Consider the following 24,965-nt stretch of genomic DNA (forward strand, 5'->3'; position numbering starts at 1 on the left):
TCAGGAAGCTACGATCACACATGCCTCATGGCCAAAAAAAAAAAAAAAAAACAGAAAACAGAAACAATATGGTAACAAATTCAATAAAGACTTTAGAAACATACCTCATCAAAAAAAAAAATCTAAAAAGAAAAAAATTATAGGCCGTTTTCTTGGACCCATTGTCACCTCAGCCATCTTTATTTTCTAAACTTGCAGAAGGAATATTATTTAATTAGCTTGTTGTTTGCTACCTTCGTATTTTATAGCACGTGTAAAAGTATTTTATGTTTTCATATTTCTATCTATATAAATATGCATGAAAGCAAAGATAAATAATACAAAACCATAAATGTTTTTCTTTCTTCTGTTGAACCCTACTTTATATTCCATCCCCCAAGTTTCTTCAGGTGCCAGAGTCTTGTATTTTACTCTGTTCTTTTTTTTCCTCTTTCAGTAAATAATGCATGTAACCACCTCCTCATCAAAATAGGATGTTTGATTTTTATTGAAAAGGATCTCTCTTCCCTTCTTTCAAACAAACATAACACATAAAACATCTGTTTGTTTTTTCTTTTCTCTCTACACACTAAACCTTTATTTGTGTAGCTCTACGGAAAACAGATAATTTCATGAACAGCATGAAATGGTGAAGGATCAAGTCAACTGCTAAAGAGGCTCCTTTAAAGATCTCCCCAAAGAGACCAGAAGTGTGGAGTTGTAAGCGCTGATTGAGGGGAGAAGGGTTTGTTTGCAGAGCAGCTGAGATGAGAACGGAGTGTTTACAGAGCTGATAAAGCGCCCTTTAGCTCAAATGTTTGCCATAAGAAGGTTCAATTGAGTAGAGTAATCCCCTAAGGTGGGTGATTTGGTCAATGGAACTCTAACTCAAATGACAGAAAACATATACCAGGACAGAAATTAAGCGAAATTTTGTATTAAAGAAAAAAGTCTGTTAATTGTGTGATCACTATCAGCGTATCTGTATTAATAGAGAGTCACAGTCTTCATCAGCCACACCGCAGTCTCAACAGGCATGGCACAAAGGGAGAATTCAGTCTTTCTCTGTTGAAATCATTCTTTTACATCATGCTTAAAAAAACATAAGGCATTACATCATTGTATTACTGAGAGTTGGAGATCTGTTAGTTTCTCATGCATTTTCTTCTATATATGATCATATATGCTCAGTCGCTCAGCTGTGTCTGACCCTTTGCAACCCCATGGACTGTAGCTCACCCACCAGGCGGCTCTATCCATGGGATTTTCCCAAACAGGAATATTGGAGTGGGTTGCCATTTCCTCCTCCAGGGGATCTTCCCGACCCAGGGAACGAACCAGTGTCGTCTGCATCTCCTGCCTTGACAGACGGATTCTTTACCCCTGAACCACCTGGGAAGACCCACATGATCATATAATCTACCCTTTAAAATAGTCTGTTTTTCTCCCCATTTGTATTGCTATTTTGCATTATTTTTCCTTGCATTGATCAGTCTCTAATTTATTTGAATTTTGCAACATCAATTTGAATTCTAATTTTATATTTTGAAATTCTCATCAGGTTCCCTATGTATTGTGACCTAAGAGGAGTCGAAACTATGGCTTTAGGAATGATACTTCTGAAAGGCCATTTGTTAAATGATGCAAATGTGATTGTCGTTTTTAAATAAGATCTTTCTGAAAGTTGTTTACTTGCCTTAGATTTCACTTTTTTCTTAATATAATATCACTGATTAAACTAAGACTCAAAGCACTTGATTTTCCCAGAAATAAACATTTTTATGAACATCAATAAATTCAATTAAATAAGAAATGGTATAAATTTGCACACAATTATAGTAGTTTTTCCCTATATTTTTCAAGTTGTTGATCCTTATTATAAGCCCATCTCTTCTCTGTACTTTTGGGAGACATTTCCCTTAATTTTAGGCCTCTCATCAATTTTTCTAAGTTTTCTCACTGTGTTAGGTATTCTAGTAATACACATATTTGAGATTATAAACCTGGTCCAGTTTATAAAGCTGGTAGTTGTAATTATAAACTCGGGAAACAGGGCTCAAGGGTATGAATTCCTTCTCTCCTAAATATAAGGCAAACATGGGCAAGTTGTAGCATCTCTCTGTGCCTCAGTTTCCCACTTGTAAAGTGACAGCACGTTTATTCTAGTTGGGTTGTTGGAGGAAATAAGAGTCAGTCAGTTAGTTCAGTCACTCAGTCGTGTCCAACTCTTTGCGACCCCATGGACTGCAGCTTGCTAGGCCTCCCTGTCCATTGCCAGCTCCCGAAGCTTACTCAAACTCATGTCCATCCTGTTGGTGATGCCATCCAACCATCTCATCCTCTGTCATCCCCTTCTCCTCCCGCCTTCAATCCTTCCCAGCATCACGGTCTTTTCTAATGAGTCAGTTCTTCGCATCAGGTGGCCAAAGTCTTGGCATTTTCAGCTTCAGCATCAGTCCTTCCAATGAGTATTCAGGGCTGATTTCCTTTAGGACTGACTGGTTGGACCTCCTTGCAGTCCAAGGGACTCTCAAGAGTCCTCTCCAACACCACAGTTCAAAAGCATTAATTCTTCAGCACTCAGCTTTCTTGATAGTCCAACTGTCACATCCATACATGGCTACTGGAAAAGCCATAGCCTTGACTAGACGGACCTTTGTTGGCAAAGTAATGTCTCTGCTTTTTAATATGCTGTCTATGTTGGTCATTACTTTTCTTCCAAGGAGCCAGTGTCTTTTAATTTCATGGCTGCAGTCACCATGTGCAGTAATTTTGGAGCCCCCCAAAAATAAAATCTGCCACTTTCCACTGTTTCCCCATCTATTTGTCATGAAGTGATGGGACTGGATGCCATGATCTTAGTTTTCTGAATGTTGAGCTTTAAGCCAAATTTTTCACTCTCACTTTCATCAAGGGGCTCTTTAGTTCTTCACTTTCTGCCATAAGGATGATGTCATGTGCATATCTGAGGTTATTGGATATTTCTCCCAGCACTCTTGATTCCAGCTTGTGCTTCCTCCAGCTCAGCGTTTCTCATGATGTACTCTGCATATTAAGTTAAATAAGCAGGGTGACAATATACAGCCTTGACGTACTCCTTTCCCTATTTGGAACCACTCTGTTGTTCCATGTCTAGTTCTAACTGTTGCTTCCTGACCTGCATACAGATTTCTCAAGAGGCAGCTCAGGTGGTCTGGTATTCCCATCTCTTTAAGAATTTTCCAGAGTTTGTTGTGGTCCACACAGTCAAAGGCTTTGGCATAGTCAGTAAAGCAGAAGTAGATGTTTTTCTGGAACTCTCTTGCCTTTTCGATGATCCAACAGATGTTGGCAATTTATTCTAGTATTGGGTTGTTGGAGGAAATAAGAGTGCACACTAGTTAAACACTTCTAGGAGTTATAAAGTCTGATATCCACACTTTATATCAGGCAAAGACTTGTTACTCCATGTGTTATATCCAATCTCTTTCCTAAGATGAACTGATTTAAACATTATTAAATAGTAGTAATAATAATTGTTGTTGTTGCTTAGTCCATGAGTCGTGTCTGACTCTTTGCCACCGCATAGACTGCAGCATGCCAAGCTCCCCTGTCCTCCACTATCTCCCCGACGGAGCTTGCTCAAACTCATGTCCATTGAGTCAGTGATGCCACCCAACCATCTCATCCTCTGTTGTCCCCTTCCTCTCCCGCCCTCAGTCTTTCCCAGCATCAGGGTCTTTTGCAATGAGTCAGCTCTTCACATCAGGTTGCTTTGCACTTACTAGGCATTAATAGCTTTTCTTGCCTTTAAAACAAGCAGTCATCCCCTTGGGCCCTTGTCTTCTCTTCACTTAACAGTCAGGAAACTGGAGCTTTGAGAACTCAGTTAGTTGCCAGATACAAATGATTGACTGGAAAGCCCAGATGTGGCCCTGATTGTTAGCTTCCGAAGCCAAGCTCTGAATGTGGAGTTCCCTGACATTTCCTCCCCACAAGGCCAATGCCAGTGTAGAATATATATCTGAGCCTAACAACATTCATAAACTGCCCTTCACCTTTTCTCCTCTTACGTGAGACGTTGTCGTCTTTTTTCTGCTCTATTAATGGCCTTTCACACTCTGCTTTCACCTTTGGTCCAGTCTCCCTTGCAGCTTACGTGATCTTAGTTCCCCAGCCAGGGACTGAACTGTTCCCCCTGAATTGAGAATATGGAGTCTTAACCACTGGATCGCTAGAGAATTCCCTATTCTTTTAAAATTCATTCATTCCTCTGAGAGTTTTTTTTTTTTTTAACTTGTGTTATCATTTTTTAACAGTAGTGTTTTGTCATGTTTCAGCCTTTTTCTCTCTTTTTTTTTTTACATTTTATGTTTCAGCCTTAAATTGTCATCCTTGCCATTTTGCCTTCCCTTCCTGTTAACCACTGTATTTCAAGGTATTAGTAACAAATAATTTTGTATAGAAAATGATTTTTCTGATATTAGTAACCCTTTTTAGGAAGGTTTAATATAGATATTTAGTTCCTGAAAGAAAAAATTGTATTTATCTGAAAAAATGTCAGGTTATTGTTAGTTTTCCCTTTTGCCTTTAATTTGCTGACTGGCTTTTCACAACTCATCTAGAAAATGAAACTTTGTTTACCTCTGGGCATTTGTTCTTCCAAGAGCATGGTTATGCCTGGCCTGAATTTTAAATCCCTGTTCCCATGACATATAGCACATTGTTCATAAATATTAAAATGTGAATTTTAATTAGACATGCTTGCAAAATTTTGGAAAAAATATAAATGCTCCAGAAACTGCATAAAGACATAAGACAGATTTTCTGGTTGTGAACTTAATTTTTTATTAGTCTAATCTAATGGCTTTGAAACTTAATCCATCAAGGCAACCCTTGTCATTTCAAAACCCGACTCTTTTGGGAGCATACACACTTTTAGTTTAGAAAGTTTTCTTAAATATTTTTCTCGTTTTCACCGTGTCATGGTACCTGGTCTCCTGATTTTGGTTATTATAAGATTAAGTTTTAAAAGGTCATTGAAAATGAGAAGCCCTGACCTCTTAATTAAAATCAGTTCTCTTATTAGAATATATTTCTCCAGTTCACTTTGCAACTTTTTTTTATCATTTTGACATGAAATCCTTAACTTCCTTTAATATTAAACTAGTATTGTTTTATTTCTTTTGTATTTGATTTTGAATATGTCTTCTAATGTGAGAGAGAATAAGTTTTATCACCATTCACTGGGTAGTGCTCAAAAAGTCTTGAGTTGTAGGATGTGATTGATAATTGGAATCTAATTCCGTGTAGAGCTTGCATGTTATAAATGGTCATATCAAGACACAGGATATATTTTTTATGAAATATAGCTAATTTACAATGCTGTGTTAGTTTCAGGTGTACACCAAAGTGGTTCAGTCTCATATATATATATATATATATAAATATATATATTTGTCTTTTTTCCAGTTTCTTTTCCCATATAGCTTATTGTAAAATATTGAGTAGAGTTTCCTGTGCTGTAGAGTAGGTCCTTTTTTGTTATCTATTTTATATATAGTAGTGTGTATATGTTCATTCTGAGCTAGAAAGTAAAGGTGCCACCTAATATTAATCATGGATAATGATCAAACAGTTATTAACAAATCACATTCTATTAATATGGAAGATGCTATTTTCATTGTATAGGTCACCTAAATCTTAGATGTCAAGTATTTTTGAGAACCAGATAAAAATAATGATAGGAAACAGACTCCAGAGAACCCAGGAAGGAAACAGAAAGCTGAAATTCAGCTTGGAAATAGTCAAACCGATTTTAGTAACTGGCGTCAGATCTTCTTCCGACAATTTAGGGGTTATTGAAGAGATGCAAATACTTCTGGAAAAGCCAAGTCAGCACCTTATTTTGTCTGTGTTGCAGTCGGGTGGGTCTTCATCGCCTCTGGCATGCCTACCCTTCACCAAGTGTATTTGTTAGTATGACAGCTCGAGTTGAAAAAGAGACATGTAAAAATCCTGTGGGTGTTGGACTTTACAAGAACTGTCTAGCCCTGCATTTAATGCTCTAGCACTAATTATAGGCCCCTCCGCCTCCACCCCACGGATACACGCCCCCTCGACTTTCCTTGTTTTCTTTTATTTGGGAAAAATTAACCACATTACTAAATATGTTTCACACCCTTAATGAAATTAATCTACCATCCCCTGAATGAACACTGCCTGAATTTTCTCAGTGGGAACAATGAAGAACTCACTGCCCACGAGTCCTTAGAAAATACCCCTTCCATTTCTTCTCGGTTTTCGCTCCATACAGAGTTTACGTGTCAGATGAGCAAACCTCTTCTTGGAAGTCAGGAAGCAGGAAACACATCATAGAGGCATTTTGGTCCTAGAGATGAAAGGGTTATTCCTGAAATAGTGGGTTGGCCAGAAAGTTCGTTCAGGTTCTTCCCTAAGCTGGAATGGGAAAACACCAACGAAGTTTTGGGCCAACGGAATAGCGTGCTAATTGTCATTGTAGTGGATAACATTGGATGTGTTAGTTCAAATGTAACAATTTTGTTAATTCTTTCAAACCCTTGTTGTTGTGTTGTTTTTTTTTTTTATGTGTGTAATCTCCCCCCTGCCTAGACCTGGTGAACCGTTTCTGTGAGCAGGTCCTCAATTTTTTACTCTGTCCCTACTTTCCTGCCCTAGCCCCGTCCTCCCCCGGTGTCGACTCCGTCCCCTTGCAGCGCACAGGCAGCCAGCACGGCCCGCAGAGCGCCGCCGCAGCCACCTTCCAGAGGGCCAGCTATGCCGCCGGCCCGGCCTCCAGCTACGCGGATCCCTACCGACAGCTGCAGTACTGTCCTTCCGTCGAGTCTCCGTACAGCAAATCCGGCCCTGCCCTTCCCCCGGAAGGCACCTTGGCCAGGTCCCCATCCATCGACAGCATTCAGAAAGATCCCAGGTGGGTACCAACCTTTTCCTCTCCCCCCATCGCTGCTAAAGAGGTTTTCCAACCAGACCTTGTGACTGCATGATTGTTTTTGTTTTTTTCGTTTTGCATCACTTGATTGCAGCCATGTCTCTGGCGGAGTCTGAAAGGGTTGACTTTGGTTGACTTTCATCATCTTCTGTTTGACTTGGAATATGGGTGTTGGTCATGGATCCCTAGTACCTTCTGTGGTTCAGTAGCAAAGACGATCTTTTGATTGGAACATTTGTAGATGCTTGAGGGTTTCAGCTAGTTGTGAGATCTGGAACAGCTTTCTGTGATGCAGTAGAAACAGAGGATGGGAGGTTGTATCGTTTGACGTCAGACACTGTAGTCTACATATTTTCTTGTCTCAGGAGAAGCACGCTTTGTCACCTTGCATATTTCCATTCATGAGTGGAGAGTGGTATACAGTTTACACTAAAAATTGGACATTTTTACCAGGTTACACTAAAAATTGGAAATTTAGAAAACCTTTGTTACCTTCATTTTTGTGTCTGAAAATAAACATTAGGCTGAAGTTGTTTTCGACATTGATTAAAAATTTGAATATAATGTATTCAAGAAGTTGTTATTATTGAGAAATGGTTTTTTGTTTTTTTGTTTTTTTGCTTTCTTGTTTCAACAGTGGCCAAGGCTTTAGTGATGCTCTACTTCTGAAATAGGAATTGAATTCCTGTAGAGTTAAATGATGTTTTATTCATAGGCATTTGATTTATGCAGACAGAGTCCCATAAATATATATCTGCATCTGTGAATACTATAGATATGTCAGGTTCCTGGTATGTCTTTATAGCAGGCATGTGACTTGATTCTGGTGGTATACTTAAAATTCATCTCAAGGAATTTTCGGGTATTTTCTCTGATAGAGCACACAATGCAAGTGTACTGTATTGAGGGGTTTGCATAGATTCTTTTGTAAAAAGAAATCACCTCTACATACATAAAAGGCAGAATGGGACCATTTTATGGTATTCTTTAAGAGAGCTTCTTTAGCACAATTCAAGCCTACTTGGAGGGCTTATGTTAAATATTGTATGTGGTAAAACCTCCATTGTAAAGGGGGATTATAGTAAGTGTTCACCGTTAGCTACTAGAAATAAGAAAAATTATTATATTTGCATTTTATTCAGCATCCTGTTCCTCTAGGCTTTCAGTCGAAACAAGGATCTCTATCGTCTTTGTCTGAAAATTTTCCCTAAATCCTTTGGTATTCTTGGTGAGTGGGGGTAGAATGCTTTTCACATAACACAACACCCTCTATTTATTTAGTTTTAAATTTTGCTCTACTGGGATATAATTCATTTACAATATGTTAGTTTCTGCTGTATAGCAAAGTGATTCAATTATACCTATGTATGTAAACTTTCTTTATATTCTTTTCCATCGTGGTTTATCACAGTATATTGACTATAGTTCTCTATGCCATATAATAGGAACTTGCTGTTTATCCATCCTGTATATAATAGTTTGCATCTGCTAACCCAAAACTCCCAATCTATCCCTTCTCCAAAGCTCTCTATTTTTAAATATTCTTTCTAAATATGTTATTGAAAACATGTAGAAATAGAACAGTAGCACACTCTTTAGGAAATGCTAAACAGGAAAATACATAATTGAATTGGCAGTGCTTTATTTAACATTTAAAATATAAATTGAAGATAAGTATATAATCTTCAGTGAAGAGGTTTTTAAATTTTCATATTAGGGGAATTTGGCCTAATAGGAGTCCAAATTTATGTTTCTCTCACTACAACTTAGCTTCTTTATTGCATACTGTGTATTAAATGTGTTATACTTTTATTAAATGACATATCCTTTTCATTTTATGTTGCTATCACTTTTATAGCCTTTTTTCTTCTTTCAGCATATCATCATCAGACTATCCTCTTTTCAAGTTATGGATTTTGTGACATATATTTAATGAGTGTGCACTGTAAACCAAGAAAGAGAAATACCTGTAAGAAATGAGAGTGAATAAGAGTATATTGGGCACGCATCCTTTGCAGGTGTAAATCTATAGGCAAATCAGTGTTATATGAATTGCAAGTTTACTATGTTATTTTTAAGAATGCTAATGCCAGAAAGAAAAGCAAATATTGTGTACTAACTCGTATGTGTGGAATCTAGGCTTCCCTGGGGGCTCATATGGTAAAGATTCTGCCTCCAGTGCAGGAGTCCTGGGTTCGATCCCTGGGTTGAGAAGATCCCCTGGAGAGGGGAATGGCAACCCACTCTGGTACTCTTGCCTGGAGAATTCCATGGACAGAGGAGCCTGGCGGGCTGTATACTTCATGGGGTCACAAAGAGTAGGACATGACTGAGCAACTAACACGCACACGTACATGAGGAATCTAGGGGCCTTCCCAGGTGGCACTGTGGTAAAGAACCTGCCTGTGATGCAGGAAACGTAAGACATGTGGTTTTGGTTGCCAGGTTGGGAAGATCCCTTAGAGAAGGGCCTGGCAAGCCACTCCAGTATTCGTGCATGGAGAATCCCCACGGACAGAGAACTGTGGTGGGCAGCAGTCCATAGGGTCACAGAGAGTCAGATACAATTGAATTGACTTAGCACACACACACACACGCAATCTAGAAAATGGTACTGATGAACCTGTTTGCAGGGCAGGAATAGGGATGCAGACGCAGAAAGCAGACTTGGTGGACACAGTGAGGGGAGGAGGTAGTGGGATGATTTGAGAAAGTAGCATTGACATATATATACACTCCCATGTGTAAAGGAGCTGGTGGGAAGCTTCTGTATAGCATGGGGACCTAGCCTGGTGTTCTCTGATGACCTGGAGGGGTGGGATATGGGGCTTGGGATGGAGGCTCAGGAGACAGGGAATATATATATAATACATGTATATGGCTGATCAGCATTGTTGTATGGCAGAAACCAACACAACATTGTAAAGCAATTATCTTCCATTTAAAAATTAAAAAAAGAACGTTAAGCATTGGCTTTATTTTTTTTTTCCATTTATTTTTATTAGTTGGAGGCTAATTACTTTACAATATTGTAGTGGTTTTTGCCATACATTGACATGAATCAGCCATGGATTTACATGTACTCCCCATCCCGATCCCCCCTCCCACCTCCCTCTCCACCAATCCCTCTGGGTCTTCCCAGTGCACCAGCCCCAAGCACCTGTCTCATGCATCCAACCTGGGCTGGTGATCTGTTTCACCCTTGATAATATACATGTTTCAATGCTGTTCTCTCTAAACATCCCACCCTCGCCTTCTCCCACAGAGTCCAAAAGTCTGTTCTGTACATCTGTGTCTCTTTTTCAGTTTTGCATATAGGGTTATCGTTACCATCTTTCTAAATTCCATATATATGCGTTAGTATACTGTATTGGTCTTTACCTTTCTGGCTTACAAGCATTGGCTTTAAATAGATGTCAATTCTGAAAAAAAATATTGTACCACCATCCTAAGATCAGATACAAGCAAAAGAAACAGAACCAGATCTAGAACCAGAATTGAATTATTATGGCTTCATGTAAAGAGAACTAATAACCTGGCATCATGTGAAATGAGTATATAAAATACAATAATGCCTTTCTTGTAGAGTTTTTTTTTTTAATAAAGGAATGGTCAGAGTGTTCAGATTTAATTGAGACATCCCAAGTCTGAAATTGTAGTCCACAATCTAATGCTTCTTGTATGATAGCATTTTTGCATCTTCTTTTGAAGAATGAACTTTGGTCCTTCCTAAGTGTTACTAGAACCAATATCTCATGTCTGGGGTTCAGAGTAGTGTGTCTCAGCATTATAATTTATGATTTAAACTTTTCCAGCTTTTAGGCTTCTTTCTAACTTTTATACATACATTTTTGGAGAGAGTGTGTTAAAGTTTTTTATGTATTATGAAATAGCCAACCATGTAAGCCTCTTTACCATTGCAAACATATTTTTAGAGCACATTACAATTCTCAAAGCACTTTTCCTTACATCTCTGATGTAATTCTCCTTTGTGGGAGGAAACTGATACCCGCATATTTTGTGCCTTAAATAAGTGGAGAATTGGAAAAATTGACCCATGTATATGCAGGCCAGACTCCACACTCTTTGGCACATATTTACATGGACATTTATATTTATAAAAAGGAAATGGAAATTGCATACCATCTTTTATGATTTTCTTGGAGGATGAGGGAAAGCACCAGTTTGCTATGTGAAGGAGTGAATGAAGGAATGAAGGTAATGATACAAATTGTCTAAATAGGTCTGGTCCGTCTGATAATTGCTTATGGCATGTGTGGTCTTTGCTTTGTTTTCTTTCTCATCCTTTTCTAATATATGACTTATTCATCTTATTGCAAAACAGTGTCTTTTTTCTATTAACGAGTTTCAATGAGGAATTCTGAAGCAAACCATCTATTTCAAAATAAGTATTTGAAATCAAGATAACCCCAATTCAGTCATTAGACTTGAAACCAGAAGCTTCCTATCTTTTTTTTTTCCTTTTGGTGTTTTGATGACTTGTGTGTATGTATATATTTAGGCTATTTTATTTTTTTTAATTCAAATATAGTTAATTTACAATGTTATGTTAGTTTCAGTTGTTCAACAAAGTGATTCAGTTTATATATATATATATGAAATTATATATGTATATTCATTTTGAATTTTTAAAAGAATTTTTTTAAGTCATAGAATATGAAAGGATTCATTCTAAATGGTTGGCTTTTTTGAGCTTGCTTAGCTGAATCATATAGATCGGGGCAAAACTTTGGACTTTCCACTTTTAACTGCTCTCATATATTCCAACAAAAAATGCACAAAAAACGTTTATACAAAGAGGTGATAGAATTTGATTTCCTTAAGTCAGCAATCACTTTGAAAAAAGTTTTTATATAATATTTACTTCATAGCAGCCTATGCTGAGAACTATTTGTTAATTGCACATTATCTTCCATAAAATGTGAGTTTCTTAAGTATCATCACAGCTACTATGTTGTTGGTACTATGCCAAATATTGAGTTTAATACATGTTGTTTTTAAACATGTAGGTCATATAAATCTTAAAATGAACTGAAAGGACTCAGTAACATTGGGAGTGATCATTCATAGCATCTTTATTTTGAAGTGTGATTGATCAAATAACCAGAAGAAAAGCAAAACTCATGTACCTGGTATACTGATGGTGTTACAAATATTCTTGTCCATGAAAGAAGAAAAGTTATGGCCAATACATTTACTGACATAGCTTAATGTGTAGGCTGCATCATGAATAGCATCTTTTAATCAAGTTTGATTAATCCTGTTTCAGGGTATTGTAATCCTTGATGTACACCATCTCAAAAGCAGTTTTTCAAACATGATGAAGGAATCTAACATTTTGCAAACATGATTCACAGTGAAACTCTATATTCTTTTTGTTATTCATTGTAACAGATAAATAAATACAGAGACACATCCTTAGTGCTGAATTTGAGCCCAAATTAGCAACTGTACTTTCAGTTGGCTCTGTCACACTTGCTCTCCATGTTTTGCTTCAAGCCACAGTATTTGACCAATAATCTAAAACTATGAACTTTTAAAGAATTATCTAGTGTCTTACTAAAATTATTATTGGATGTTATATTAGTAGATATTATTAAGAAATACTGCTTATAGATATCATTGTTTAGTCGCTAAGTCATGTCCAACTCTTTTCTGACCCCATGGACTACAACCCACCAGACTCCTCTGTCCATGGGATTTCCCAGGCAAGAGTATTGGAGTAGGTTGCTATTGCCTTCTCCAGGGGACTTTCCCAATCCAGGGATCAAACCTGCGTCTTCTACTTTGGCAGGTGGATACTTCACAGCTAAGTCACCTGGGAAGCCCCATAAATATCACTAGGAAAATCTAAGTTGTGGTTTCCCTGGTGGCTCATAGCTTCACTGAGTTATGCAAGCCCCTTCACAACAACAAGGCTGTGATTCATGAAGGGGATGGTTCATGACCAGTATGAAAAGACAAAAAGATATGACATGGGAAGATAAGCCCCCCAGGTTGGAAGATGTCCAGTATGCAACTGGGAAAGAGTAGAAGGGCAATTACTCTATGACCTAAATAAAATCCCTTATGATTATACAGGGGAAGTAACAATAGAGTCAAGGAATTAGATCTGGTCGATAGAGTGCCTGAATAACTATGGATAGAAGTTGTTAATATCATGCAGGAGGCAGTAACCAAAACCATTCCAAAGAAAAAGAAATGCAAGAAGGCAAAATGGTTGTCCGAGGCAGCTTTACAGATAGCTGAGGAAAGAAGTGAAAGGCAAGGAGAAAGGGAAAGATATGCCAGACTGAATGCAGAGTTCCAGAGAATAGCAAGGAGAGATAAGAAGGCCTTCTTAAATGAACGATGCAAAGAATTAGAGGAAAGCAATAGAATGGGAAAGACCAGAGATCTCCTCAAAAGGTTGGAGATGTCAAGGGAACATTTCATGCAAGGACAGGCATGATAAAGGACAGAAATGGTAAGGGCCAAACAGAAGCAAAAGAGATTAAGAAGAGGTAGCAAAAATACACAGAAGAACCATACAGAAAAGGTCTTAATGACCGGGATAACCACGATGGTATGATCACTCACCTAGAGCCAGACGCCCTGGAGTGTGAAGTCAAGTGGTCCTTAGGAAGGATTGCTACAAAAAACTATAGATAAATGGTTAGACAGCATCACCGACTCAATGGGCAGGAATCTGAGCAAACTCCGGCATCCGTGTTCTTTGCCAGTGAGTTGGCTATTTGCACTATGTGGCCACAGTATCGGAGCTTCATCTTCAGCATCAGTCCTGCAAATAAATATTCAGGGTTGATTTCCTTTATGACTGCCTGGTTTGATCTCCTTGCTATCTAAGGAATTGTCAAGAGTCTTCTCCAGCACCACAGTTGAAAAGCATCAATTCTTCAGCATTCAGCCTTCTTTATGGTCCAGCTCTCACATGACTACTGGAAGAACCATAGCTTTGACTATGCGGACCTTTGTTGCTTTTCAATATGCTGTCTAGGTTTGTCATAGCTTTTCTTCTAAGCAGCAAGCATCTTTTAATTCCATGGCTGCATTTAATTCCAGGCACTGTCATTCTTGGCATGTTGTGACTTCCAGTAAAAAAGACACCGTCATCTGAAATGTGGGCCGGGTGAGAGGCCAGCACCAGTGTGTAGAGGAAATATGATCGTTCTGAACTGCTGTTTTGTTTGGTTATGTCGGTTAAGTAGAGATTCACACATTCTCCCCTCTGACCCCAGGCGGTGATCTTGGGCAGCCCTGCATGCTCTCCCCTCCCACGGGAGGAGTAGAGGTCTGGGTTATAAAGGGCATCCAATACATGGGGGAAAGGACTCTTAGCCAGTCATGATTCCAGGTGTGATGTTCACCTGCCCTGCCCTCGGTGTCCATGTATTTAAAAGAGAAATTGTACAAGCACCTTCCTGATAAAGTTGTAAGGTGAAATATGTTAATACCTGGAGGTCTTTGGGACATTTCCTGGCTTGGGGAAGGGCCCATTGTTACCACCAGGGCCTCTCTGCTGACACCTCGGTTCCTGCCATCAGGGGCACCGAGGTTAGAGCTGAGAGTGGCCCTCGGGAGTCAGGGACTTGGAGAAAGTGATGAAGGCAGAGAGGCCGTGAGCTGTCTGGTGGGAAAGACCAAGGGGCAGATCCTGGGGGATGCCCTGCTAAGGGGCCAGGGGAGAGAAGGGACCTAGTGAGGTGGGAGCAGAGGCCAGTGAGGGGGCAAGGAGGGAGGGCATACTGAGACCTGGGCCCTCCTGGCCGGGACACACAATCAGAAGATGGAAGAGAAGATGTCCCTGCAGAAAGGATTTTGTTTGTTTTGCAAAAGCCTCCTTTTCAGGATTCTTTTTATCAGTTAAAAGGAAAGTACAGTTTACACACAATACTTGTCTGTGCGCGTATTGATTTTCCGGGAGCCCAGATTACTCATTTTGCCTTCTGTCTTCAGCATCACTAGTAGGAGTGAACGATTGCATTTCTAGAAGAACAACTCATTTCTAATCGACACCCCCCACCTCATTTGTACCAGAGTGGGTTCTGGCACAGAGACCTCGACCGCATCCCAGAAGTAAGAGTGATGGATCAGAGGTAGTCAAAGCTAATGAGTCACTCTACCTGGGGTCCTAACTAGCTGGTTAATGAATCATTAGCTGATCCTCAGCAGTTGTGACAGTAGAAATCTCTGTTTTGTGTTTTTCGGATTTGCAGACTTTCCTCTTGACAGCCTGCCAGTTCTTCCCCTCAGTCCATGTGCTTTTGGTAAAACAGGCTCTACCCTCTGTTCAGTAGGTGAGCCTGTAGCTCACACCTGGTCCAACAGCCTCCTCAGGATCCCCATCCACTAGCAAAGCCCCCAGCGGCGCAGAAGAGCCTGAGAAACCCAAGTCCCTGTAAGGTGGGCCGTGTGCATTCTGGACTTCCCTGCCTCATTTGGGGCAAAAAGCCAAGTCCAGGCTCTCTGGAACCCACCACAAGAGCAAAAACTACTGTGCACCCTCCCTCTCCTGCCAGTAGAATTCCTTCTCCCCTGCTTACCCTCTCTGGAAGTGGCCATGGTGGTCCTAGGTTTGGTCTCCGTTATAAAGATAGGACTGTTTGCCTTTGCTCACTTAACCTGTGTATCTAATGTTTTACCTGCGTGTCCATCGTATATCCTGATGCAGACTTTCCAGAACTTGCCTTTAACCCCTCTGCTTAAAACCAGCTACTCTCACTCCCTGTCCCAGGAACTGAGATAGTATTTTTCCTCCGATTCAATGGGCTTCCCTGGTGGCTCAGATGGTAAACAGTTTGCCCACGGTGCAGGAGACCCAGGTTCGAGCCCTGAGTTCAGAAGATCCCCTGGAGGAGGGCATGGCAACCCACTTCAGTATTCTTGCCTGGAGAATTCCCTGGGGCAGAGTAGACTGGCAGGCTGTAGTCTATCGGGTCACAGGAGTTGGACATGACTGAGCGACTAACAGTTTCACTTTCCTGATTCAGAAGAACTGGAAAGTTGCATTCAATAGTTAAATTACCATGAAATCTTTACCAAATAGGTTTATAGGAGAGAGGAGCTCTGCTGATACCATCCAGCATCAGAGGACCTTGGCTCCCTAGAAGTCAGAACTCTATGAAATGTCAAGCATCTTTAGTCTTAATTTTAAGGTCCCCTGTAATGATAAGTACAATGATGACATCAAAATAAGGATAACTGATGTTTAAGGGATGTCCTATTGAATTCCTAAGTAAAACAAATAATTAGTTTGCAATGATTTTACTATACTCTCAGTGTATGACTTGAGTTTGTAATTCATGTTACTCCCTGCTTCGAGGTTAATCTGTTTTTTCACTGATAAGCAGGTTCCTGTGTTACCTACTGGATTTAGATATTCTTATGCTAAAAGGGGGACTTCCCCTGATGCTGGGAAAGATTGAAGGCAGGAGGAGAAGGGGACAACAGAGGGTGAGATGATTGGATGGCATCACCAACTCGGTGGGCATGAGTTTGAGCAAGCTCCAGGAGTTGGTGATGGACAGGGAGGCCTGATGTGCTGCAGTCCACGGGGTGACAACGAGTCGGCCACGACTGAGCTGAGCCGAACAGGTGGCGCTCTTGGTAAAGAACCCGCCTCCCACTGCAGGAGACAGAAGAGATCGGGCCTAGGAAGATCCCCTGGAGGAGGAAACCTCAGCCCACTCCAGTATCCTTTCCTGGAGAATCCCATGGACAGAGGAGCCTGGCAGGCTGTGGTCCATGGGGTCTCAAAGAGTCAGACACAACTGAAGCGACTTCTCACATGTTGAAGAGAGGGTAGGGTCTTGCAGATGAAGTCATCCCTTTGCCAATCACTTAGGATGAAGCAGAAAGCTAAGCTGCAGGTGAAAAAGAAGAAGTAAATCTCTCTCCATCATCACTGTGAAAGAAATCAGTTTATTTGAGCCCCAAAGGAGTGTGAATATGAAAAATGGTGCCCCTTAGAAACAAGCTGAGAACCTGGAAATGAGAAAGCCTTTTCCCCCTGAATCTCATGGGGAGTTAGAGAGCCTGACATACCCAGAATGGATGCTTCTAAATCCCAGTGCTCTCTTTGGGGGTCACTGCCTTTATTTCCTGTCTGAGTGCTCCCCTTTCACTTTCCATTTGGTACTTTTTAGGACTCTAGGAGGAGGTTTGAAGGAATCAAAAGAAGGGTTTGTGCTTCAGAAGGAATCAAAGGAAAGTTCTTTGAGTCTGGTAATGAATAAGATTATAAAAATGGACCGCAGCATCCCTCTTCCCCTAAGGTTAGTTCCCACAAGTGGGAAGGAGAAAAAAGAGAAACCAAGGAAATTCAGGGTGACTTCTGGCTCACTTGGTTAATTCATAAAGGACTATCTTCCTATAGGGGGAACCTTGACAGTCCTAGATTTGGTTTTGTTAAGGAAAATGGCATCTACATATATGCCACATAGATTATGTGTATACAAATGCATAGATTGTGTGTATATATACACATACATGTACTTGTGTGTGTACATAGGGCTTCAATGACGGTTTATCAGTAAAGAATCCACCTGCCAATGCAGGAGACACAGGTTTGATCCCTGGCTTGGGAAAATCCCCTGCAGGAGGGCATGGCAACCACCCACTGCCTGGAGAATTCCATGGACAAAGGAACCTGGCAGGATACAGTCCACGGAGTCACAAAAGAGTTGGATTTAGTGACTAAACAACAAAATATATATGTAATCTATTTGCTAATTAGCTCTGCTCACATTTACCCAGAGATAAGCTTTGCAAAACTTATACAAATGCATGATTATTAATGGAACAACAGACACCCAGTAATGATGTATTGATTTTGCTTCTTGTCTGTTTATCCATCAGTCTGCTTTCCCAACCCTTGTGTTTTGCTTTTGTTTTCCCACTTTAGAAAAAGTCATTTTGAATGTGTTCCATTCTTCAAGTCCATGTGAAATATAAATTCACAAAACTAGAGGAACTCAAGATTTGTTTTCCTTACAGAAATTTCAGTTCATCCCAGTAGCTATGAGAATATCGGGAAGCACCTCCTGGCTGGCTGTCTATGTGTTATGTTTAATCAGCATTCACATAGTTAAGCTCAACCTTTTGAAATCTTCTTAGAAAAATTCTTCTTAGACACCTTAACCATCTTAAAGAAATTAATTCCCTTTATTATTCAACGTATGCTGCTGTAACTGTGGAAAGTGCAACTGAATGTTAGTTATTAAGTGTGTTTGACTCTTTCTGACCCTACGGACTGTAGCCCTTCAGGATTCTCTGTCCATGGAATTCTGCCTGCAAGAATACTGGAATGGGTTGCTATTTCCTTATCCAGGGGATCTTTCCAACCCAGAAATGGAGGCCGGGTCTCCCACATTGCAGGCAGATTCTTTGCCATCTGAGTCACCAGGGAAACCTGGTAACTATGGAAAACCAACCTCAATCAAACCATCCTCATAGCCTCCCTGTTTATCCCATTGCAATGGAAAATCTGAAATCCCCTTTGGTCATTTCACAAGCAAACCAGTTTTAATATTTTTCTGAATATCTTAAGTCTCTTTTTTTCACCATCTGACTTTGAACATGTAATTGAGGACAAAAATGGAGCTTTCAAAACTTTTATTGTCTTATAAGGTAGGTGGTAGTTGACTGTCCGTTTGTGACTAATGGAAATTAATTTCCATTGCTTCTTGAGATGTTTTACAGCTAATAATGTTCATTAATTTGGAGGCACTGACATCTATAGAGGGAAAATTAGCATTTTATAGTAAGAAAAGTGTACTTTGAAGTGATATTTTCTTTGTTCATGATACATTGCAAATCTGGTAGCTTAACTTTTCAGCTACTGAAGAATCATGTTCAGCTACCTTAACTGGTTTCCTGAACCCCGTGTGTTCTAGCATCCACTTAATTCTGTTAAGAGTAGAAAGATGAGTAGAAGGAAGATTGAAAAAGAAGACATTTGTTGGCAAACCCGGTGCGCAGCATTCTAGCAACACAAAATGTTTTATATACTGAAAGGCTCTCATAGACTGAGATGAGACAGGATCCTCACTTTTTTTGTTGTTTTACCTTTTTGGCTTTCTAAGGGCATTTCACTATGAGCTTTGCTCTTTTAATGCCTGTTTTTTAAAATTTTGTACTAGAGCATGGCTCATGGGCCACCAGTTTCAGAAGCCTCTTTAAACCTGAAGCCACCACACCAAGAAAACTCTGGTTGTGTTTGCAAACTGGGCAAAAATCTACATTGTGTTTGCATAGAGACCCCTGAAATGAGGGCTTCTCTCTGCCCTCAGGTACTCTATACTGACAAATGCTATAGTGAACACCGCCCTGGGGGTGGGGGGAACCTCAAGGCTGTAAAACACAGCACGGTGATTCCCAACGTTTTTGGAATGTAAACATTAGTTGCATTTCAAAAGCATGTAGGTGCCAGCCCAGGGTGGTGGGGCTTTTCCTTTGCAAATAGCCTCCTCCAGCCACTTCTTAACACGCAGGAAAGGTAGATATGAAATAACCTTGGGATATTGGACAATCTTCTCAGTTGCATAAAGGTACCTTTACGAAAAAAATCAAAATTGGTTTCAGACAAATGTTTGGAAACCACTGTCTTAAAAGTCACAGTGTAGCAGAAATAATTCCTCTGAACCAGTAGGTAGTCAAAGCGTAGTTGACCTGTAATGATTTAGGTGTACAGCAAAGTGATTTAGTTATATATATATATATATATGTGTGTGTGTGTGTGTTTTTAATGTTAGTCACTCAATCGTGTCCGACTCTGTGCGATCCCATGGACTGTAGCCCGCCAGGCTCTTCTGTTCATGGAATTCTTCAGGCAAGAACACTGGAGTGGGTTGCCATTCCCCTCTCCAGAGGATCTTCCCAAACCAGGGATCGAACCCTGGTCCCCTGCATTGCAGGCAGATTCTTTACCATCCAGTAGCTGTATATGTATGCATGTGTGCTCAGTCACTTGTCGCCGTGACCCTATGTAGCCTATAGCCTGCCCGGCTCCTCTGTCCATGGGATTCTGCAGGCAAGAACACTGGAGTGGGTTGCCATTTCCTTTTCCAGGGGATTTTCCTGACCCAGAGATCGATCCTGGGTCTCTTGCATCTTCTACATTGGCAGATGGATTCTTTACCACTAGCACCACCTGGGAAGCATGTATATACACACACACACACACACACATGTATATATGTGTGTGTCTATGTATATACAGATATATATTCTTTTCCAGGTTCTTTTTAAGACATTGAAAATACATTATTACAAGATATTGAATATATTGTAGTTGCCTGTGCTATACAGTAGGTTCTTGTTTATCTGTTTTATAGATGGTAGTCTGTGTTTGTTAATCCTAAATCCCAAGTTTATCCTTTGCCCCTTTTCCTTTTCAGTAACCATAAGTTTGTTTGCTCTGTCTGTGAGTCTATTTCTGTTTTGTAAGTAACTTTATTTATATCATTTTTATATTCCACATATAAGTGATATCATATGACACTTACCTTTGTCTGCCTTCACTTAATGTGATAATCTGCAGGTCTGTCTGTGTTGCTGCAGATGGCATTATTTCATTCCTTTTCAGGGTTGAATAATATTCCATCATGTATATACCACATCTTCTCTATCCATTCATCTGTCTGTGGACACTTAGGTTGCTTCCATGTCTTGGCTATTGTCAGTAGTACCACTGTGAACATTGGGGTGTATGTATATGCTGTTTTGAATATATCTGCTGACTGACTAGAATTATACATTCCTTCTGAATACTTTCAAGTTTTTCAAAGCCGCAATATTCTAAAATATTAATCATTTCTGAAAAATCTCCAAATGTTTAGCATACTTGATATAATTAACGATAATAAGGTTTGTGTGGGCTTGCCTTTTGGCTCAGTGATAAAGAATCCACCTGCCAATGCAGGAGACTCAGGTTTGATCCCTGGGTGGGGAAGATCCCCTGGAGAAGGAAACGGCAACCCACTCCCATATCCTTGCCTGGGAAATCCCATGGACAGAGGAGCCTGGTTGGCTACAGTCCATAGGGTCCCACAGAGTTGGACACTGCTTAACAACTAAACAACAACAATAGAGTTTGCATAGCTGGTGTCCAAGACGACCCCACACCTTTGCATGGCGTCTCCCACAGTGAATCAGAGCTGCCTTTGTGACCAGTTCAACATCCTGAGGCTCTTACACGTAATGGTAGAGCTTAGCATGGGGAGGAACCAACTTGCCCGCCACGTGAGGGAGGCACTTTCAAAGCAGACCCCCTGTGCCAGGCACGCCTTTGGGTCTTCCAGCTTAGATCCCAGACATTTGAAGCAGAGACTAATTGCCCCTGCTATTCCCTGTTTTGAGTGATCATACAAAGAAGCCGTGAGATAATTAATGATGATTATTGTTTTTAGCATTTGAGTCATAGGATGATTTGTTGCGAGTAATTGGAGTGGTCATCTCCCCAGGGTTGTCATTCTTTCCTTCCAGGGTCTTCCCTGAAACCCCCTTTCCCCTTTACTTGTTTAAAGGGGAAAGGATTAATGGATAAACCTATGGTCTACACACATGATGGAATATTTTTCAGCCTTAAAAAGGAAGGAAACTCTGACACCCGTTACAACGTGGATAAACTTGAAAGGTGTCAGTATAAGTGAAATAATCCAGATATAAGAAGACAACTCCTATTGTATGATTCCACTTGTATGAAGTCCCTAGATAGTCAAAAACATAGAGACAGATATTAGAATAGTGGTTGCTGGGGGCAAGGAGGAGGAGGGAGTTGGGAACTTCCCAAATGGATAGAGTTTCTGTTTGCGATAGTGAAAAATTTTTGCACAAGGATGGTGGTGACAGTGCACAGCAGTATACCATGAACTGTGGACTGAAAACTGGTTAAAATGGTAATTTTCTGTTATGTTGATTTGCCCACGATGAAAAGAAAAGAAAACAGCCTGCTGTTTCTTTTGGCTGCCCAGGCACTACTAATAGAAACCAAGTCATATGGAAGAGCAGCAGATGCAGACACAGGGAGGAAGAATGAATGGAAATGACTCCAAGTATCTTGAATGTGACCCCTTGCAAAACAGTGCCTTCCACACCTTTGTAGGAAGCTCTGAAGCCCATCCAATACCACTTATTTGTTGTTGTTGTTTAGTAGCTAAGTCATGTCTGACTCTTTTGAAACTCCATGGACTGTAGCCCACCAGGCTCCTCTGTCCCTGGGATTCCTAGGCAAGAATACTGGAGTGGCTTGCCATTTCTTTCTCCAGGGGATCTTCTTGACCCTGGCATCAAACCTTTATCTCCTGCAATAACAGGTGGATTTGTTACCACTGAGCCACCAGGGAAGTCATACCATTTATTACTTGCCAAATATGTTACCTAATCTCAGTTCTTCAATCTCTTGCTTACATTTAAAAAAAAAATTTTATATTGGAACATCGTTGATTAACAGTGTTATATTCATTTTAGGTATATAGCAAAGTGATTCACTTAGACGTATGCATTTAATATACACAATATATGGTTATGCATATATATTTAATCTTATTATTGAATAAAATAATCGTATGTTATCATATATTAGCTAATGTATTAGCTATAAGACTCAGAGTTAAAACCACAAATGTGAAGGAGCTTCTTCAATTAGATGGCACAGTATTCTATAGCATAAAAATCATTATTAATATTATTTGAGAAGTACTGCCTATTGGTAAGGTTTGATATTTCGTTCATCCATTCAGTCATTTAGTAAATATTTATTGAGTACCAAACCTAGACAGTGTCTTAAAAAGTAGAGACACTACTTTGCCTACAAAAGTCCATATAGTCAAAACTATGTTTTTTCCAGTAGTCAAAGTACAGATGTGAGAGTTGTACCATAAAGAAGGTTGAGCACTTATGGCCCATGCTTTCCAATTATGGTTCTGGAGAAGACTCTAGAGAATCCCTTGAATGGCAAAGAGATCAAGCTAGTCAATCCTAAAGAAAATCAACCCTGAATATTCACTGGAAGGACTGATGCTAAGGTAGAAGCTCAACACTTTGGCCACCTGATGTGAAGAACCAACTCATTGGAAAAAAACATGATGCTGGGAAAGATTGAAGGCAAAAGGGGCAGGGGGTGGCAGAGGATGCGATGATTAGATAGCATCACTGACTCAACGGACAAACTCTGGGAGATGGTGAAGGACAGGGGAGCCTGGTGTGCTGCAGTCCGTGGGGTCAAAAGAGTCAGACACAATGTGGTGACTGAATGACAATCACAAACTGAGTCCCAGTAGCCAGCCAGCACCATTCTTGATACTGGAAACTTTTCGTTAGAACTGATGAGGTAGGAATGTTAACTAGGAAATAAATAGGAAATGATCTCTTTTAAAAGCATTTGAACTTAAAAATAAATCAAATTTAAATAAAAACTGTCTGCTCCAGTTTTATTGAAAATTGCCCTTAGTGACTGGTTATTCCAGCTACCACCTAATTCTATTTTAATAACCTCAGGAGCTCCTACTGTGGTTTTTCCTTTCAGAGACAGAGTTCTATTTCATCACTTCTGCTGGGGTTAGTTTTCTCTCACACTGAAGATGAAGGCAGTAACTCAAGACCTCAAAGGTCCTAAATCAGAAAGCTTGCAACCAACGCAAAGCAAGCAGACAGAAAAGAAAAAGCATCTCATTTCTCACAGGAACCTACCGAACTCCTATTCATCTCTTCTTGGCAAAAAAAAAAAACAAAAACAAAAACAAAAAACAGTCTGCTGTATTTCAAGCCAGGCTATTTCATATCAGAAAAGAACTCATTAAGATAAGTGGCAATTAACATCTCCACTGCAGTAAAAATGCTTCTGACTTTAAAGAAGAAAATGTAAAACATGGACTCTCTTAGATAAACTGAAATGTTTCTTCAGGGAGTTTCTGAGATATTTGCCAGGCTTTGTTTTGAAGATGATTGAAGCATAGACAGATTTAAATTCACCATAAGTCAGCTTGAAAGTAACAGACAGTATTGCTATTATTGTCAAAGGGGTCATTAGGAACACAGAATCTGGGCATGTCTAGGAAGCAGTGTGCGCGCGCACACACACAAGCTAGACCTGGTCTGTGTAAGTAACTGCGAACCCTTGGTTAACTATAAATTTTCATGTGTAGCCATTGGAAAGAAAAGGAGTTTCTGTTTGATTACCCCACACTGTTGCTTTAATGGGGCTTCCCGGTGGCTCAGAGTAAAGAATTACCTACCACTGCAAGAGACGCAGGTTCGATCCCTGGGTCAGGAAGATGCCCTGAAGGAGGAAATGGCAGCCCCTCCAGTATTCTTGCCTGGGAAATCCCAGGGACAGAGAAACCCAGGGTTTGCAAAGACTCAGACATGACTGAGTGACTGAGTATGTTGCTTTAATAAAATGAAGGCGTTACTCTTGGAGGTGGGTCAGAAAAGATCTTCTTGCTGTGATGGATGTCAAAGAGTGTTTTTCCTAACTGAAATAAGTCAGAAAGAGAAAAACGAATATTGTATATTAACACGTATATGTGGAATCTAAAGAAATGTTGCAGATGAACTATTTGCAAGGGGGGAATAGAGGCTTCGTCATCGAGAACGGATGTGCGGACCCAGAGAGGGGGATGAGTTGGGAGACTGGCATTGACATATATACACAACCACGAGTAAGACAGATAGCTTGTGGGAAGGTGTTGTACAGTAGAAGGAGCTCAGCTCTGTGCTCTGTGATGACCTGGATGGTGGTCCTCGATGGTGGGATTGGTGCTAGGGAGATCTGAGAGGGAGGGGATGTATGTATACATATAGCTGATGCATTGCATTGTATGGCAGAAACTAACACAACAGTGTAAGCAATTATACCCCGATTAAAAATAAAAGAAGGCAACGCCTACAATATATAAGACCCTATGTACTTCTCTCATAGAGTGTATGGTCATTCAAGCCATGCCATCTACTGAAGCGCTTGTATGAACGTGCAACATTCACTTACTCACTGCAGCAAGGACTTACAAATTAC

The 24,965-nt window shown here is 40.1% G+C and overlaps 1 protein-coding gene across 2 annotated transcripts in view; it reads left to right on the top strand.

The window, feature by feature from the left end:
- Positions 1–24,965, top strand: part of CTNND2 (catenin delta 2) — a 1,061,406-nt gene that overhangs the window by 654,596 nt on the left and 381,845 nt on the right. For both annotated transcript variants that reach the window (XM_043887623.1, XM_043887624.1), the window contains exon 9: positions 6,658–6,913. In XM_043887623.1, the coding sequence (XP_043743558.1) occupies positions 6,658–6,913 (256 nt within the window). The remainder of the gene's footprint in view (positions 1–6,657; positions 6,914–24,965) is intronic.

The sequence above is a fragment of the Cervus elaphus genome, chromosome 25, assembly GCF_910594005.1.
Source record: "Cervus elaphus chromosome 25, mCerEla1.1, whole genome shotgun sequence".
NCBI lineage: Eukaryota > Metazoa > Chordata > Mammalia > Artiodactyla > Cervidae > Cervus > Cervus elaphus.